Source organism: Brienomyrus brachyistius, chromosome 3 (genome assembly GCF_023856365.1).
Source record: "Brienomyrus brachyistius isolate T26 chromosome 3, BBRACH_0.4, whole genome shotgun sequence".
In the NCBI taxonomy this organism is placed as follows: Eukaryota; Metazoa; Chordata; class Actinopteri; order Osteoglossiformes; family Mormyridae; genus Brienomyrus; species Brienomyrus brachyistius.
Genome location: NC_064535.1, coordinates 17,224,537 through 17,242,098, shown reverse-complemented (window position 1 = coordinate 17,242,098; position 17,562 = coordinate 17,224,537). Strand labels below are relative to the sequence as shown.

At 41.7% G+C, this 17,562-nt stretch overlaps 1 protein-coding gene across 6 annotated transcripts in view; it reads right to left on the bottom strand.

The window, feature by feature from the left end:
* zswim8 (zinc finger, SWIM-type containing 8) overlaps window positions 1-17,562 on the bottom strand; it is a 49,078-nt gene that overhangs the window by 31,202 nt on the left and 314 nt on the right. For 2 of the 6 annotated variants that reach the window (XR_007396696.1, XM_049006613.1), the window contains exons 2-6: window positions 16,070-17,087; window positions 9,361-9,426; window positions 9,047-9,200; window positions 8,870-8,964; window positions 2,340-2,512 (exon numbers count right to left, since the gene is read on the bottom strand). Coding sequence is in view for 5 of the 6 variants with exons in the window: in XM_049006613.1 (XP_048862570.1) it covers window positions 2,340-2,512; window positions 8,870-8,964; window positions 9,047-9,200; window positions 9,361-9,426; window positions 16,070-16,247 (666 nt within the window). In the remaining variant the exon portion in view is untranslated. Of the gene's footprint in view, window positions 1-2,339; window positions 2,513-8,869; window positions 8,965-9,046; window positions 9,201-9,360; window positions 9,427-15,776; window positions 15,892-16,069; window positions 17,088-17,414; window positions 17,557-17,562 lie in introns of those variants that run through there. The other 4 variants (XM_049006614.1, XM_049006616.1, XM_049006618.1 and 1 more) reach the window with 4 other exon arrangements.

The following is a 17,562-nucleotide window of genomic DNA, read 5'->3' as shown; positions in this document are numbered from 1 at the left end:
TGTCTCAGTCCCACTGACCTTCATTCCTCTCCTATCAAGAGTATATCTCCACCTCTCCAAGGTCTCCTCCACCAGCTTTCTACTCTCATTACAGATCACAATGTCATCTGCAAACATCATAGTACATGGGTACTCCTGTCTGATCTCGCCTGTCAACCAGCCAATCACCATAGCGAACAAGAAACAGCTCAGAGCTGACCCTTTATGTAATAACACCTCCACCTTTAAGACATCTGTCACTCCTACTACAGACCTCACTGGTGTCACACTGCCCTCATACATATCTTGTACCACTCTTAGATACTTCTTTGCCAATCCCGACTTCCTTATACAATACCAGAACTCCTCTCTAGGTACTCTGTCATATGCTTTCTCCAAGTTCACAAAGAATATACTTCTATATACTTCTCCATCAACACCCTCAGAGCAAACACTGCATCTGTATTGCTCATTCCTGGCATGAAACCATACTGCTGCTCATTAATCATCATTTCTCTTCTTAACCTAGCTTCCACTACTCTGTACTTCATGTTGTGACTTATCTCTCTCTCCATTCATCAACTCCGTACTCCTTCCATCTGCTCAACACACTCTGCATGTTTCCATCATTATCCTTTATCACCTTAACTTACTGCACATCTTTCCCAGCTCGGTTCCTCTGCCTAGCCAATCTGTACAGGTCCTTTTCTCCCTCCTTAGTGTCCAACCTCTCATACAACTCACCACACGCCTTATCTTTAGCCTTTGTCACCTCTCTCTTCACCTTATGTCTCATCTCCTTCAATCCCTGTCTAATTTCTTCATCTCTCTGGCTATCCCACTTCTTCACCAACCTCTTCGGTATACTCTCCTGTATTACCTGTACCACTAGGTCTCCGTGGCGTCCTTCCTCTGTCCAGATGTCACACAAAGCACCTTTCTAACTGTCTCCCTTACAATTTCTGCAGTAGTTGCCCAGCATTCTGGTACATTTTCACTGCTACTCAGTGCCTGTCTTAACTTCACCCTGAATTCTACCTTAGAGTCCTTCATCTTCAACCTCCACCACTTGATCCTTTGCTCTGCCCTGACTCTCCTACTCTTATTGATCTCCAAAGGCATACTGCAGACCACCATCCTATGCTGCCTAGCTACCCTCTCCTGTAGCACTACTTTGCAGTTTCCATTCTCCTTTAGACTAACCATCTTGCATAGGATATAATCCACCTATGTGCATCTTCTTACACTCAAATGTCACCCTGTGCTCCTCCCTCTTCTTAAAGTATGTATTCAGCACAGCCATTTCCATCCTTTTTGCAAAATTCGCTACCATCTGACCTTCTGCATTCCTATCCTTGACACCATACCTACCCATCATCTCATCAACTCTGTTCCTTTAACCAATATACTCACTGAAGTCCGCTCCAGTCACCACTCCCTTGGGTAGACTCTCCACCATTTCAAAAAACGCACTCCAGAATTTTTCCTTCTCATCCATCCCCCACCCAACTTGCATCATGTCTTCAATTTCCAGTTTCATACTCATCACTCTGTTCAAGCCCAAAACACTCTTGACATATTCTTCCTTCAGGACAACCCCTACCCCATTTCTCCTCTGAACCACACCATGATGAAACAATTTGAAACCACCACCAATATACCTGACCTTTTCCCCCTTCCATCTATGCTCTTGCACACACAACATATCGACCTTCCTTCTCACGATCATTGCTCTCTCCCTTTACCAGTCATGCTGCCAGCATTCAAAGTTCCTACCCTCACTTCCATCCTTCCATCTCTCCTCCTGCCTCTGGACATACCTTCCCCCTCTTCTTCTTCTATTCCTTTGGCCAACAGTAGCCAAATTTCCACCAGCACCCTGCTGACTAACAGCGCGGAGGCGATCATTGTTAAGGCGGGCTTCGACTGATTTGGTATGAAAATCCATACTGTTGTCCGCATATTGATTTGGCAAAAGTTTTACACTAGATGCCCTTCCTGACATAATCCTCCCCATTTATCCAGGCTTGAGACCAGCACAAAGAAATATACTGGTTTGTGCATCCCCGGTGGCTGGGTTATTGGGCCAACTGGACACACTCCAGTGAAATCCTGTCCCTCTGTCTCAGCTGGCTGGCAGGTCCTATTGGTGCACAGCACTGGAGCCAAGTCCTGCTTATGTGGGTTATCTGGGATTATGCTGGACCTTACTGCACACAGCTGGGTGATGGCAAGGTGGAGAAAGGATTTATATCAGCAGTACCCCTTGGGAACAGGGCCTATAGTGGGTCAGAGCGGCATCATCAGAAACCCCCCCTTACATCAGCAGTTAACAGCCAGCCTCACATGACATCACTCACGTTGTGGATTCTGAAGAGGCACAGCGCAACCACGTGGGCACACCATTTGGCCCCGGCTCCACAAGTGCAACTGCAGGAAGTGATGCGGCAGCGGTCAAACATCACGGCTACGTTGTAGGCTCCCTTGGACTGGCCAGCTTGCGGGGACACCACGGTGGCACTAAGGTGGAAACCTGGAGGCAGAAGGGAGGCAGGACAACTTCTCAGAGGCCACAAGCCAGACACAGTGACACACCACCCCAAAGGGCGCCAAATGAGATCCACCAATCAAGAAAATGAGCAAGTATAGCAGAGTAGAGACCCACAGGAGTGGTGGTAAGACAAGGCTGGACTTTTCAAACAAAGCAGAAGCGAAAAAGTTGCAGGGGAAACACCTGCAAAGTTGGCATTTTTCTGTCAACACAAAAACAAAGCTTCCCACACGTGACCTTTAAAGACCTTTAGAGATACTGCGCAGATTCATGCAGAAACCACACTTCTGTACATATAACACATAACTTTCAATGAGAATAATAAGGTGAATCAATGCAGAAACGGATCAGGAGACGGAGAGAGATTTAAACTACTACATGGCACTAACTTAGTACTGAGCGAAGACAAATTGTACTCCACACAGAGGCAACAGACTAATGAAAAACACAAGAAAATGTTGCAAGGTTGAAAAATACGCAAAACTGCAAAGGCCACTGGCTTCCTCTCTTTATCTTGTCCCCAATTAAGTCTCTGTGAAACAATGTGTTTAGGTTCAAGCATGACACTGCCAGGGAACCTGGCACAGCATTTAAGCAATGTGGGGTGGTGGGGGGGCAATGCTAGACTAACACAGGGAGACAGCACAGATGGTAGGGAAACAGTGAAATTATAAAATTTAGAGATACAAGAAGTCGACAAGTCAACATGGCTGGAAGAGAGGGCAATAAAAAAAAAATAATAAAAAAAGAGGGCTTCAGCAACATTACGGTGACATGGGGAAGCAGAAACTGGCTTCACTACTGTTGCTGGTCCATAGTGAACAGACAAGCGGTGTGATGGGGGCACCATCACTGTGGCAGCACAAAGGAGGCCTTCATACACACCGGATGCCCCCTGACAGAAAATGAGACAGTTGTAGTTATACTCTTATGCAGAGAGGATCTTTCCAGCGATGGGGAAGGGGTGAGTTGAAGGCTTTTACTTGCTGGCCAGTTGCCCAGATCCTCATGGTAAACCACAAATAGGCATAGGCACAGGGTATAGAGGGGCATCTATAAACCACTGCACTGCAGCATCACAGTGGACCAGACAAGCTAAGAAACTATAATAATCCCTTGAAATGGCAGTGTGGTCCATATGGAGATCAAACCACATCGACTTTTACCACTGTCAGTCCTCACCTCCCCTCTGTCTGTGCCCCTCAAAAAGTCCCTCCAAAAGTCTCTACATAGCCCTGATGCTGGGTGCAGTATCCCTTTCCATCTCACAATATCCAGCACATTCACTAGAAACACACTGCGCATCCTCTCCCATCTGCTCTATTCCCCCTAACCCTAATACCCCCTCCACCCAGAAGGTGGTCAGCCAGATACCTTTTAGACCTAACCAGCAAAGGGCTACCATGTGTAAAAAAAAAAAGCAGTATTTTGGGGCACGGCATCACACTACCTGCACTGTACTGGGTTTCACTCCACAGCTCCCATGATGCTCTTGCTTCCCATGGCTTGCCCCCAAACATGTTAGAGGCACAGCAGCCCTTCTGCACAAATCGGACTGTGACCTCAAACTGAACAAATATCTGCGTTTTTTTAAACGCTCCCTGGGTGATGAATTATCGTGAAAAGAAATGTTCTGATGTGTAGTTCAGTTATTATATTGACTGCTGTTATTAAAAGAAACACATGAATACCATAAATCCTGTCAGTGTCCGTCTGCCACCCCCCCCCCAAAGCTGTAAATCTAGGGGTAACATTGTACAGACATAAGCCCCATAGCAATAGCAGGCACACACAACTTCACTATATGAACAAAAGTATTTGGACACACCTCTCACTTATCAAATACAAATGTTTCATTCATACCAATTGCCACAGGTGCATAGAATTAAGCACCAATCCATGCAGTCATGTTTACAAACATTTGTGAAAGAATGGTTCCGAATCGTTCTGAAGAGCCAGTGAATGTGTGTGGTATTGTCACAGGATTCCACCTTCGCAATAAGTCAGTTTGTGAAATCTCTTCTCTGCTAGATATTCCATAGTCAAGTGTAAGAAGTATTTAGGAATGAGCCGATCTATATTTTTTCAGTTCCAATCTGATTCCAATAAACAACTGCCGAAACCAATGCAGATTCTAATACTATGGCTCTTTTTACTTTAATAATGTAATATAATGAATATTCACTATCGGTCAAAAGTTGTAGAACACCCCTATTTTCCCAGTTTTTATACTGAAATTCAAGCAGTTCAATGTCTCATTGTACTCTGAAATAAAAGCATAGAACAAATAAACAATTGAAGTTAAAAAAAAGAAATGGAATTTATGTATTAACTAGAGCTGGGACTTTAATGCGTTAATTTAGATTGATTAATTACGGAGAAAACAGCAAATTTAAAAAAAAAAACACATTTTTTTAGCGCAGTTTTTAGCTTGACAGATGGCTAACACGCTCCTCCAATAAACATCCGGGAAGCAAATCTTGCAGTTTGAGATGTTTACTAAAAGAGGCACTGTGAAACTCAACAGATAATACATGTATTACAACTCAAGCAATACGCATTAAATACTCTGCACTTAGAAGCGGTTAAATTAACTAACGACTAGCGGGATGCTGATATAACATTGTAAATCCCATTGGTGCGCTAGCGCGATTACCTATTTAGTGTTTATATTACCTTTTTCACAGATCGCAAACCACTTAATAGCTTATCAGGTAAGTATTTAAGGTAAGTAATTATACTATTTTAGACGGTTGACATAGCACTTTATCTCAAACTGTTGGTCTTTATTTTTGGCCTGGGATACTTGAGGGAGTTTTTGAGTGAAATGGGAGTGTTTGGTTTTTCATATACGACGTTTGATAAATGGGAACAGCTGTCACTCAGTACTCTGGAATTTTCGGCCAAAATTTCCAGTGTTCTGAAAACAGTTTGCTCTGTGTTTTCTGCACTCATCTATTGGTCTGTGTAGTAGACTGATGGGAAAATAAACAAGATTTTGAAGTTTAAGCTTATGTATATCGATTCATTCATCGACCAAACTTAAATTTGTTATTTCTCGTGTCAAATATTGACATGTGATTAAAATGTGATTAATTTTGATTAAAGCTTCTAATTAGACAATTTTTTTAACCAAGTCCCACTCCTAGTATAAACCAAAATGTTTTCTAAACTTTTGACTCAAAGTAGCCACCTTGTAAGAGATAACAGCATGGCATACTTTCGATAATGGAAATCAATATTCTTCAAAAAGTTCTTCCCAACTGTTTTGCAGAAGTTCCCACAAATGGGTGGCACTTGTAGGTTGCTTTGCTTTCACTCTTCTGTTCAGTTCATCCCAAACCAGCTCGATGGGGTTTAAGTTTATAGACTGTGCAGGCCGCTCCATGTTTTCAAGCTTACTATCTTGTTCTTTTTTCCTAAGGTAGTTCTGGCATAGCTTGGACTTATGTTTTGGGTCATTATCTTGCTGTAGGATGAACCCCTGACCAACTAAGTGCATACCAGAGTGTACTGCATGGTGCTGCAGAATGCTATGGCATTTGCCATTTTGGTTCAGGGGGCCTCCACAAAATAGCCCCAGACCAACAGGCTTCCTCCTCCATGTTTGACCGTTGATGTCACACGCGGAAAAATCATCCTTTCACCTACTTCACAGCATACAAAAATCCTGCGTGATGAACCGAAGATCTCAAATCAAATTTTGATTCATCAGTCCATAACACCTTCTTCCAGTCATCAGTAGTCCATTGGCGGTGTTTCATGGCTCAGGGAAGCCTCTTATTCTGACGTCTTGGCAATGGCTTTCTTGCTGCAACTCTTGCTGTCAAACCTTCAACTCAAAGTCTTCTCTTTAAAATTGAAACTGAGACTTGCTTACTATGACTATAAGCCGTGGTCCTGTGAGCCGCCTATCACTAATGCTGTTGACTCTCAGAAACTTGTCTTCTGATGCTGTTGTGGCTTTGGGTCTGCCAGACCGCTTCCTCTCAGATTTCCCCCCAATTTCTGAGTGCCTTTTGATGGTTATGGAGACTGTACCCACTGACACCTGGACCTAAACTTTTGAGTATTATGATGGTCTGTCTCTCTTCCATCGTTAATTACCTTTTTTTGCTATTTTTATAGCAAAACACTACTTTCTGCAGTAAAATACTGTTCAAATAATGCCCACGCAAGTATGGTACCACAGTGTGCTCCAGCACTACTTGTATGCAGACGGAGGGGGTTGTAAGTAATCAGGGCTAATTGGGACATATAGGGATTGGTAGCACCAACTTTCAAGGCTGGATCAACCTCCATTGCTGTAGAACATCTTTAAATTGTTAACCCATTTCTTGTTTCCAGAAATTTTTGTATAATTCTGAAAAGTACATTATTTCCCAGTTTTGGGTAATCTTTTATTTTTTTTTTTACCTCTGGCAGTTAACCACTTACCTTTGTACCATTTTAAGCTATTCATTGGACTTAAACTGCTCGAATTTAAATGGAAAACTGGAAAAACGGGGGTGTTCTAAAACTTTTGACTAGTAGTGTATATCATATATAAATATTTATACTTTATTTTTTTTTTAACTAGTAAAGCCAAAAAAAATTGGTTTTCCAAAAAAAATGTATTCCAAAAAATCTTTAGTTAGGTTACTAGAAACATACATAACGTAATGTTCCACCTCATTTGTACATCTTATTTTAAGTGTATTTCCAGCATTTCCAGTTCAATGTTAATATCTTCCAAGACAATATATGCAAGTGGTGAATGCTTAAAATGCCCCACAATTTCTCTCCCACTGGCAACAGCGTCACTTACACTTCATTGTGGTAGCAGCCCCTCGTGTATCACAAGCTGTAGCAAGTGCACAAAACAGTCTAAGCTAGCAACTCCCAAATCATCCATTGCTGTTTTCATATTACTAGCGTTACCTAGCACAATTGCGTGTGCTTTGTGTAGTGTGATTTTCCACTAAATGCTACTTCTACCTCTCAAAACTGTTTTTACAAAGTTTGAAAATCGCTATGCTAGCATTTGTTGTTTTAAGCATTAAATGTTTCCAGATCGCGACCCTCTTATATGATGTTCTTATGCTACTCCTACTGCAAGGGTATGTGCATGACAACACAGCAGAAGGAAGTCACTGAGCACACACCCACTGAGCAGCAAAAAAAACTGAGTGGCAGCTTGAATGCCGCAAAAAACACATCTAAAATCGGTACAAATTGATTTAACAAGAAATAGAAACTATCTTTGTTAAAGACTGCTGAAAACTAAAAAGTATCGGATGTGGATCGGCAACATATGGCCAATACCTGATCTATCTAATAGCTACGGATTGGTACCAATATCATTCCGAATATCAGATCGGTGCATCTGTAGCAGTATTATTGTGAAGTGGAAGCACTTCAGAGCAGAATAAGCTCAGCACGATGTAGCAGACCATGTAAAGTAACAGAGCAGGGTCGGCAAGTGTCGAGGCACATAATGCGTAAAAGTCACCAATGCACTGTTGACTCAATAACTGCAAACTTCTACACTTCCTCTGGCATTAACCACAACACAAAAACTGGGCGCCTGGAGCTTCGCAAAATGACCTTCCATGGCTGAGCAGTTGTATGCAAGCTTCACATAAAAGCACGCCATCACTAGAACCTGGAGCAGTGGAAACATGTTCAGTGATGAATCACGCTTCTCCATCTGGCAGTCTGGGTTTGGCAGATTCCAGGAGGACATCACCTATCTGAATGCATTGTGCCAGCTACAAGTTTGGTGGAGGTGGGGTCATGGTATGCGGTTGTTTTACAGGGATTTGGCTATGTCTCTTAGTTCCAGTGATGGGAACTTTCAATGCTTCAGCATACTAAGACTTTTTGGAAAATTCTATGCTTCCAACATTGTGGGAACAGTTTGGAGAAAACCCTTTTCTGTTCCATCATGACTGTGACCCAGTGCATAAAGCAAGGTACATAAAGACATGGCTGTGTGGAAGAACTTGATTGGCCTGCACAGAGTCCCAACCTCAACCGCATTGAATACCTTTGAGCAGAACTAGAATGGAGATTACAAGCCAAGCCTTCACGTTCAAAATCAGTACCCGACCTTACAAAAGTACTTCCGGATTAACGAGCAAAAATTCTGTATGTGGTGATGGTTGTGGTGGTGGGAGGGCATGTTGACGCTTTGGTATCTGCTGACTGCAGACGTCCCCACCAACTCAAAACAAACAGGAGCACTCCCAAGAATGAGGGGAGACCAGGCGGAGAACTCCACGTTACAAGTGAGGTGTGCATTTGCACAGGGCACCTGAGCAACATGGATATAACAAGGGTATGGGGAGGGTACCTTACCAATCTGGAGAGGGTCCTTCACAGCCCTCATTCTGTACAGCTGCTCCCCCCGCTGAAACTCGTCAGGACTGCCATTAGCTAGACAGGAATACAGCCTGCAGAGACAGAGAAAATCAGGAGCTGCTTCCCATGGGGATGTGATGCGCCATGTGACCATCTTGCACTCCAGTTGTTCACCTGATGTCCTCCTCATTCTCTGGGAAGCTCCAGTAGGCGATGCGCAACTGCAGCTGCTCAGGGACAGGGGGGTACACCTTCTCCACCACCTCAAAGGGGATGTGGAAAGCCACCTGCTTGGCCGACAGCTCCACGAGGGGTATGACCTGGCCATCTGTGGCATACAGACAGGGAGACACACCAATTGCTAAATCCACATGCCATCATCCAGCACAACTTTCAGCAATGTAAAAAGACAAGTGCTATTTACACCCCACATACATCCTAGGAGGCACTGTGGAAGCAATTCACTCAAGAGCGCAACAGCAGCCCACCTGAACCCTCTTCCATCTTGAGAAGACCTCCATACTGCAAGCAAAATGGGCTGAATCTGGGGGTTGCTGTGCCAGGGGTGGGGGGAATTAAACAGAGTATAACCTAGGGCAGCACAATATCACATAGCAATTATAAGACGTATAAATTACCAGGGCTTCGGATGACAGGCATAAATTAGAACTACAGCAATTAGTCGACTGAAAATGTGTCAACATCATATTTTAAATCAACACATCTTTTCTTAAAAGTTATTTTACCTTTTTGATTTCTAAAATGGTTCAATCCATTATAACAAATTTGTTCCTTCAGTATCACATATTTATGGGAGTAGTTTAAATTATCACAAAACAAAAAAGTAGTTTGTACACTGTGCAAAGTTTCGATGACATACAATAGTAGCACTTGTGTATGCACTTATGCACTAGAGAAAACACAGGTTAGGGCTGGGCGATATATCATATCGGTATTATATTGCGCATGCACAATAATCACCAGGGCTTCAGATGACAGACAAAACATTTGACCATACGCCAGCTTTTCAGTACTATATAGACGTTTACTTACACCTACTATTTGGTAAGCAGTTTATCTAAAACCCTGCAATGACAGTGAAGTTGTAATCATTTAAAATTAAATGACCAATTGGTAAAATAGCTGATAGATTAATTGATATAATCTATAGTCGTTAATGGCAGGCCTACAATCATCTAATCCAAAGCCTTGGTTTGCCCAGGACACCCGATTTCTGCCCCCACCCCCTGTCCTCTTTTTGAAAAGAAAAACAAATGAGGTAGGTAAACAAAGCAGGAATTTAGTTAGTTGGAGGCAACAACACATCTCCTTCCTTTGTTCCTTATACCCCATTCACACACACACTGAAGCCTGCTTACAGTATATATCGCCATTTTACCATTATGGAATCATATGGGAATGGGAGCAAAACAGTCAAATCTACCCATTAATCTGTTCCCTGGTGAACTAGTAACATTAACGGTAACTTTCTGCCATGGGTCCAGTGCTGGTGATTGCGAAACCGTAACAGATTACAGTGTTCAAGAAGGGCAAGGGTGGGGACTTCTCCCCTTTCATATGAGACCCAACACTTTACCATTACAAAAAACTGAGTGGGAATTAAAATGTATCCCATATTGCTTTTACCTGATACATTAATGGGTTCCATATGTGAAATGGTGCTACACACCGAAAGAGATTCACTTCCCACAACAAACCCGCTAAGTACAACTGTGGCCCTCTAGTTTGTCATTCTACAGCAACTGTAGGACACCTCTGCCAATCCCTCAAGCTCACAGCTATGTCAACACACTGCCTATCCATATATTTTGTACAAACTCTTACAAAGCAAAATTGCCCGATTCACAGGTTTGGTAGTGAAAAGAAATCAGCTTCATACCTTCACATGTTCTGTTGGTCTCCAAGATGAGAGTTCATACAGTGGTGGTTTATGGGAAAATCCACTTAAAGCAAAAATTCCTTAATAGATGATATAAATAAGCAGCAGAGCGAGGCAACAAGAGGGGGGCCGAATGTATCAATCTGCATAAATTTCACTGGGGAAAAAAACCCATGAAAACAGAAACTTGCGTAGGCTATGGCCGAATAATTTGAGAAGAATACCTAATTGACATTTTGCGATTCACAACAGCTTTTTACCCTCAGTAAAATAGTGTTCCCTGAAAGTCCCATGTATTCAAGGGTTACCTTAGCAGAGAACAAACAAACAATTATGACAAAAGTTATGACTGTGTTAAGTTAAATAAAGTAATACTCAAAATAAACCAATTCCAGTAAGAAAAACACAATAGGGATACTGCAGCTAATGATGTTTAGACCCCTAATAATATAATCTGTAAATCTCTGACACTAGAATAGGTAGGTAATTCACTTGTAGCTCAGAAGTGGAATCAACATTTTTTTTCGCACCACGAATGTAATGTTTTCCTTGGGTTTCATGTGTTTGTTTGTGGGAATATATGCAGTCACCTTCTGTTCAGTGAGCATGACTGGCACATGAGGAGAAAAAAAATTTATCTGTAAAACTATTCTCTGGACAATTTTAAATGCAGCTGTACAACGCATAACCTAAATCACAGCCTTTGCGATTTGCTAATCGCATTGTTTCAAATCGCGATTTCAATTTGACAAAAAAGTACGGTACTTGGTGTGGTAAAAAAGCGTCAAACGATGGCCGAAACATTTGTGTAGACACCAGTATTTTGGTACTATATGGATGTTTACTTAAACCCACAATTTAATAAGCAGATTAATAAGATGCCTGAAAAACTAATAATCGGTATAGATTTGGCACATCCATGTGTTTAATAAATGTGCCAGGCTTTAAACCGCAAAAAGTACCACCACAAAACTGACATCTTTTTTTTTTTATACCTTATTTATCCATGATATCTCCTCTTTCAAAAGATGTTATGGCTGCTGAGCTGTCCCTTTCGACAACTGCCACTTCAGTGCTCATTGATTCCATGATATACCAAAACGATAGAATGTGGCGTGCACCGCTAACTGAATTTAATAAACATAAGGATATGCCAAATTTATACAGATTAATAACTTACGGATCTGCTTACTAAACTGTGGGTTAAGTATAGTACCAAAAAGCTGGCATCTACACAAATGTTTGGCCTGTCATCTAAAGCCCTAGTCAATATCGGGCATGAGCCATATAAGCTTGTGGAAATGGGCAGTCCTACCTTTCATTAATATTTTAGGCACGCTACTAATCTGCTTAGCAAATTGTGGGCATAAGTGAACATCCAGGTAGTATCTAAAAAAACCAGTGTCCAAACAAATGTTTCATCCCTTTTTTTAAAGCCCTGGATATTATTGCACATGCGCCGTTTAATCACGATGTGATATCGTGCAGCCCTAGCTCTGATGACATTAGGAAAACTGGGCATCACTGCAAATGTAGTTTTTACATTTGCCTGTTCATCCAGAGCATAGAGAAACATCCAAGAGAGATAAAGGGAGGAGACATTACACAGTGCAAAATGTAAACAAATAAGAAAAATCATCATCATGGTGGTCTATGAAAACTCATTCCCTCCTAATCTTTACATTTGTGGTCACCAGCAAAAACACCATAATGCCAAATCACACTGTCATGATTATAGGCTATTTATACAAGAGGATCCATGCATGTTAATGTCTGATGCATAATTCACAATTAGTGTAACTAGTGATAACTACAGATATTTCCAGTTTATCGGAAGAGGTGAAAAAACATAGTATTTGAATAGAAAATTAAATACATAGTGTTTGTTTTGCATGAATAAATGGACAGTCAATAAACCACAGTTCACATTTTTAGATTTACTGTTTTTCCCCATCAAAGTATGGGTTGATGATATGAATAGCTGGCATGCACTGTCATTTCACAGGTTTACCTGCAGATCACAGATTTACTATAGGTGTCGTCTTTTCCCAATTTTTCCAAAACGTTGCCTACACCCCCCACTGAGTTTCTGCAAATATATGTATTTTTCCACCTTAAACTTTTGCTTGAAAAAAGTTTGAGTAATAAGTTGCGTATGCACATTTAAGGCATCTTTTTGTGCGTATGCAATATCGATAAATTAAGCCCCAGGCTCAAAAATGGTCTGTAGACCAGAGGGATGCTGGCATATTGGAAATTGCTATCACCAGTCCAAACATTTCAGTCCAATGTCTGCTGGAAGATTTCAGCTAAGCAGCCTCTGTGGCACCTCTTTACCATCAACAGGCACATTCTGAGTAACCACTGTCAGTTAAATAAATAAACCCTATTCCTTTAGTAGGTGAGACATCACGTAATTCAGGTCATATAAATTGAATTTTTCAGTGTATTTCACAACATGTAGTACTTGAACTTACAGTGAAATAAACACATAAAAAACAACCCAGGACAGATTGTGGGCAAGCAACCACCCACCCCCACACTCCCAGCTAACAAAAGTCAGTGTGTATGCATACTAGAGCTGCACAATTAATTGTAAAAAAAAAAATAATAAATGTAAACACTTCTAAATTACAACGGTTCTTCTGCCTTGTATTACATCAGCTGGATCAAAACAAGCACTCCTGCTTTACCCCAGAGAGTCTTAAGCATCCCATAATTGTGCATGGGCACTTTTTCACTGCACCAGGTACCATATGTTACTTTATTGAAGCACCAAAAGTAAGTACGGTACTTCGAGGTGTTGGTTTTCCACTGGCATAAAAACTGGTAGCGGCACTGAATGACATCACAATGCGAGGTGGAGTATTTTGTACTGAATTTGAAAAATCGCTGTAGTGTATTATAGGGCTGGACAAAGTGCGATATTAATACCAACATCAGACGTTGTTCACATGCAGTTCTTACTTTGCCAGTCAACTATTAAGATCAGGCTTTTTCTTACCTTCAATTCGGTACGAACATTATAGTGCAGCAAGTTTAGGTTTCACTAAAACATTTGAAATGCTTTCTTTGTCGACTGGTTATGGAAACAGCCTGCCACTTAGACACAATACAAACGCTGCCTTATAAACAGTTGCGAACACGGAAAATAAGATAAATGAAGTAAAAAAAAAAAAAAATTATAAATGTGATTTGGTTATAAAAACAAAAAGATCCGGATGGCATGACAAGAAATTAAACAGTATTTTGTTAAATATGTTAATACAGCTCACGTAAAGCGTGCTCTCCTAGTAATGTGATTTTGTTAAAAAAAAAAAATACTGGGGTATAAACAAAAAAGGGGTTCATAAATTTCTTGCAAACATGTCTTCGTTTGACTTAAATGGCAAGGAAAATGATTATGATTGTCTTGGAGAATGCATGCAGCGCTCATGCAAAAGCAGAGGTAAAATTTTAAACAGATTAAAAGAAAATAAAAAAAAACATATGAGATAAGTATATGTATAAGAGGAATAATTTAAATGGCAAAGTTTGCCAAGTTTTTTTTCCTATGAAAGTGTAAACAGAGTAAAAGCATTTAACCCCCTGCGCTATAATGTCTGTTCTGAATTGAAAATAAGAAGCCTTATTTTTATCTAGCTGACTAGCAATGTAAGAATTCTTTGTCCATAACATGCAATGTTGGTATTAATACTGCACATTGCCAAGTCATAATATACTATAACCATTTTTCGAATTCAGTACAAAATACCCTGGCTCGCGTTAATGTCATTCGGTGCTGGTACCACTTTTTACATCAGTGGAAAAGCAGCACCTTGAAGTACCAAAGTACGATACCTAGTGCAGTGGAAAAATGCCCTTGGTTACCCTAATTCAATTGCCAATTGAGCATTTCCTTTCTGTTGTCAGAAGTTGATATGCTGGTCCTGGATCTTTCATAAGTTTGGCGCAATCATGTTGCGTTGTTGTTTCATTTTGCGGTTTAATGAGTGCAATAAATGTTTAAATTTGAACAAAAAGTCATTAGATAATCTTAATTCCAAGCAAAAAAAAAAAAATTTAAAATTCATGATATACATTTTTTTTTTCCATAGCCCTAATGCACACCATTTGACCCCATAGGGCAACAAGCTGGAATAAAAACTGACAGCTTTCCACTAATTGCACACAAACCAAACACCCAGAAACAAAATATTATGCTTATCTCTTCCTTGAGGGAAGCTGATCGTAGATTAAAATTGGCCAAAGAAGATACACCCAAGGCTAAAATTATTTTATATTTATATTATATATATATATATATATATATATATATATATATATATATATATATATATATATATATATATAGCAAGCCCCCCAGACATTGAAGGTCACAGCCACTTTTCCAGGGAATTTAGTATTACCCAGTTTCCCCCAAATACATGCCAGGGAGGTGGTGGTAGTGGGACATGCCGTTACATAGATTGAGACTAAGGGCCCGGGACTGCACAATTAACAGCAGACTGTGGAATGGGGATTTTACCTACAACTCCACCTGCAAACAACCAAAACTTGGGTAGATTATCAACAATCGGCAATACGGGGAGTAATTTGGACCATCATTTTCTACAAGTTACCAGTGTACCACCTTCGGAAAGGCGATTGATACAGAGAAGACCCTGGACTTCTCTCGTTTATTAGAACAAATGCAGTTATTTCCCATGACCCCTAACAGGAAGATTTATTGAACACACCCAAGAACCCACCGACCATGCATTTTCTAAATGCTATCTATATCATCTATACCAGTGGCTATAGGTTTCCACTCTAAACGATTTCTTAGAAACAATTTAGGTTATGCCTTTAAACGTTGAGCCCAAACAACCTAAACAGTGTCATTTTAGTATGGTAAACAGCCTAAAATCGTTTTGCTTGGAAGCACTAGCGGCTGTTGCAAAAGTCCTACGGATGAGATAGGCAAAACAATTGAAAAGACAGGGCCTGAGACAGGGAGAATACCGGCGGAGTCGAGATTCAGGACGGTGTACTGTTCGGCGAACAAACACTTGTAACGTGAAGGCATTGAGCTCCGAGTCCCAGGACGAACTTTATTCCAGTGTAACTTTGAGTAAAGCTGTATATCAAAAATAGATAATGGCAAATGGAATAAATGGAAAAAGCTGTGATCTGCTTTCCTTAAAAACATCAACAAGACACCAAAGTTTCAAGACAAATTGTAACATCAAAGCCGATTCCGAAAAAATAATAGAATGAACAGCCACAAACACAGGAACAGTGATAGCAGACCTCACCTTTTATTTTTACGGTGGGTGAATTGGGTCCGGCAGACTGTTTCCTCCATCCTCTCCAATTCTGGCACAGGCTTTCTGCCTCGGAGATGAAGGAGCACAGCGAGTCTTCCTCGAAGCGGTCCGAGTCCTCGAAAGAGAACCGCTCTCCGTCCTCCCACTCAGCGAACATCAGTTCCATCACATCCGTGGGCTTCTCCTCCCTTCAAAACACTCAGCGGCGGATCCCCACCCCTCTACCAACGCCCCGATCACACAACCTCGGAGCCCGCAGGGCTGCAGGGACACTCCGCTGAAGCTGGGGGAGGGGCGAGGGAAGCACAGCCGAGTTACTGGAGCCGAGTGTCTGCAGCCCTCACGCCGGTCGCGACGGAGACTGTGCTCTTTGTCCACTTTGTGGGATTTCTTGAGGTTTTACCAATACAGCTATAATCAAACCCAAACGAAGTATTATTACAAATGTCCCGTCAATGTTTGTTGGTGTGAAGTGTTAAAAATGACTACATACGTATGACAGCTACCATTAAAAAAAACTAAAGACAAAACAAACCCCACACAGTCAGACAGTGCGGAACGTCGAGCAGGGAGTAGTATCAGGCAGAGGCGTTGTGTTTAAAAGAAAAAGAAAAATTACCACGACGTGTCCGTCCATGCACTTTTCAATGCCACTTGGACAGTGACAGACGTTTATTGCGGGCATCAGAAAGATGAGACGAGGAAAAGTTAAAAAGAAAAGCTTATCTTCCTTCTCAGTTGCCTTCAGTGCAGGCCGATAGGGTTATCGCAGACACAGTATCCATTCCTTGGTCGCAAGCGGATCCCAGCCAGTTATCAGTAACGATCCGGCTCGAGGCTCTCCCACTTCCCCAGTCCTCTCCTTACGCCTAGCTTTTGTTTTCTTGCCCTTGTCCCCAGGCTCCGCTTGCAGATGAGGATTCCCCTCGGGCCCCCTCGCTTCAATCCACCTCCGCCATCGCTGTCCCCGCAAGAGCTGCTCGGACGGCCGCCTGGTGAAGCGGACCTGTCAAATGGGAGAAGGCAGACAGACACGGGGAGTTTCAGGGAAACCAAACGCCAATTATACCGGATACGGTTACAAAGCTGGCGGAAAAACACTTAACTAAAGATTTGGAAAATGAAATGTAAAAAATCGGTAGAGCACAATGAAGCCAGCCCAGCTGGTGGCCAGCGCTCGCTCTGCCAGTTAGCCTAGCTTAGCTGCTTAGCCTAGCTAGCCAGGCTAATGTTTAAAAAACCACCACCCCTCCCCCCTCGCACCTCACCACCACCCCCGAGACACAGCTCTAACTAAATAGACTACTATTTCATATCCCGCTTTTAAGCTCACCGTTCGTTTCGGTAGCAAACAACAGCTATCACGATGATAAACCTAGTTAGCCGACTCTCACGGCCGGCGTTCTCCGTCTCCGCATGTTGCTGAATAATGTTGATATTCTGTGTATGTTGTTTTTCTCCCTCCTATCCACAAACTATGG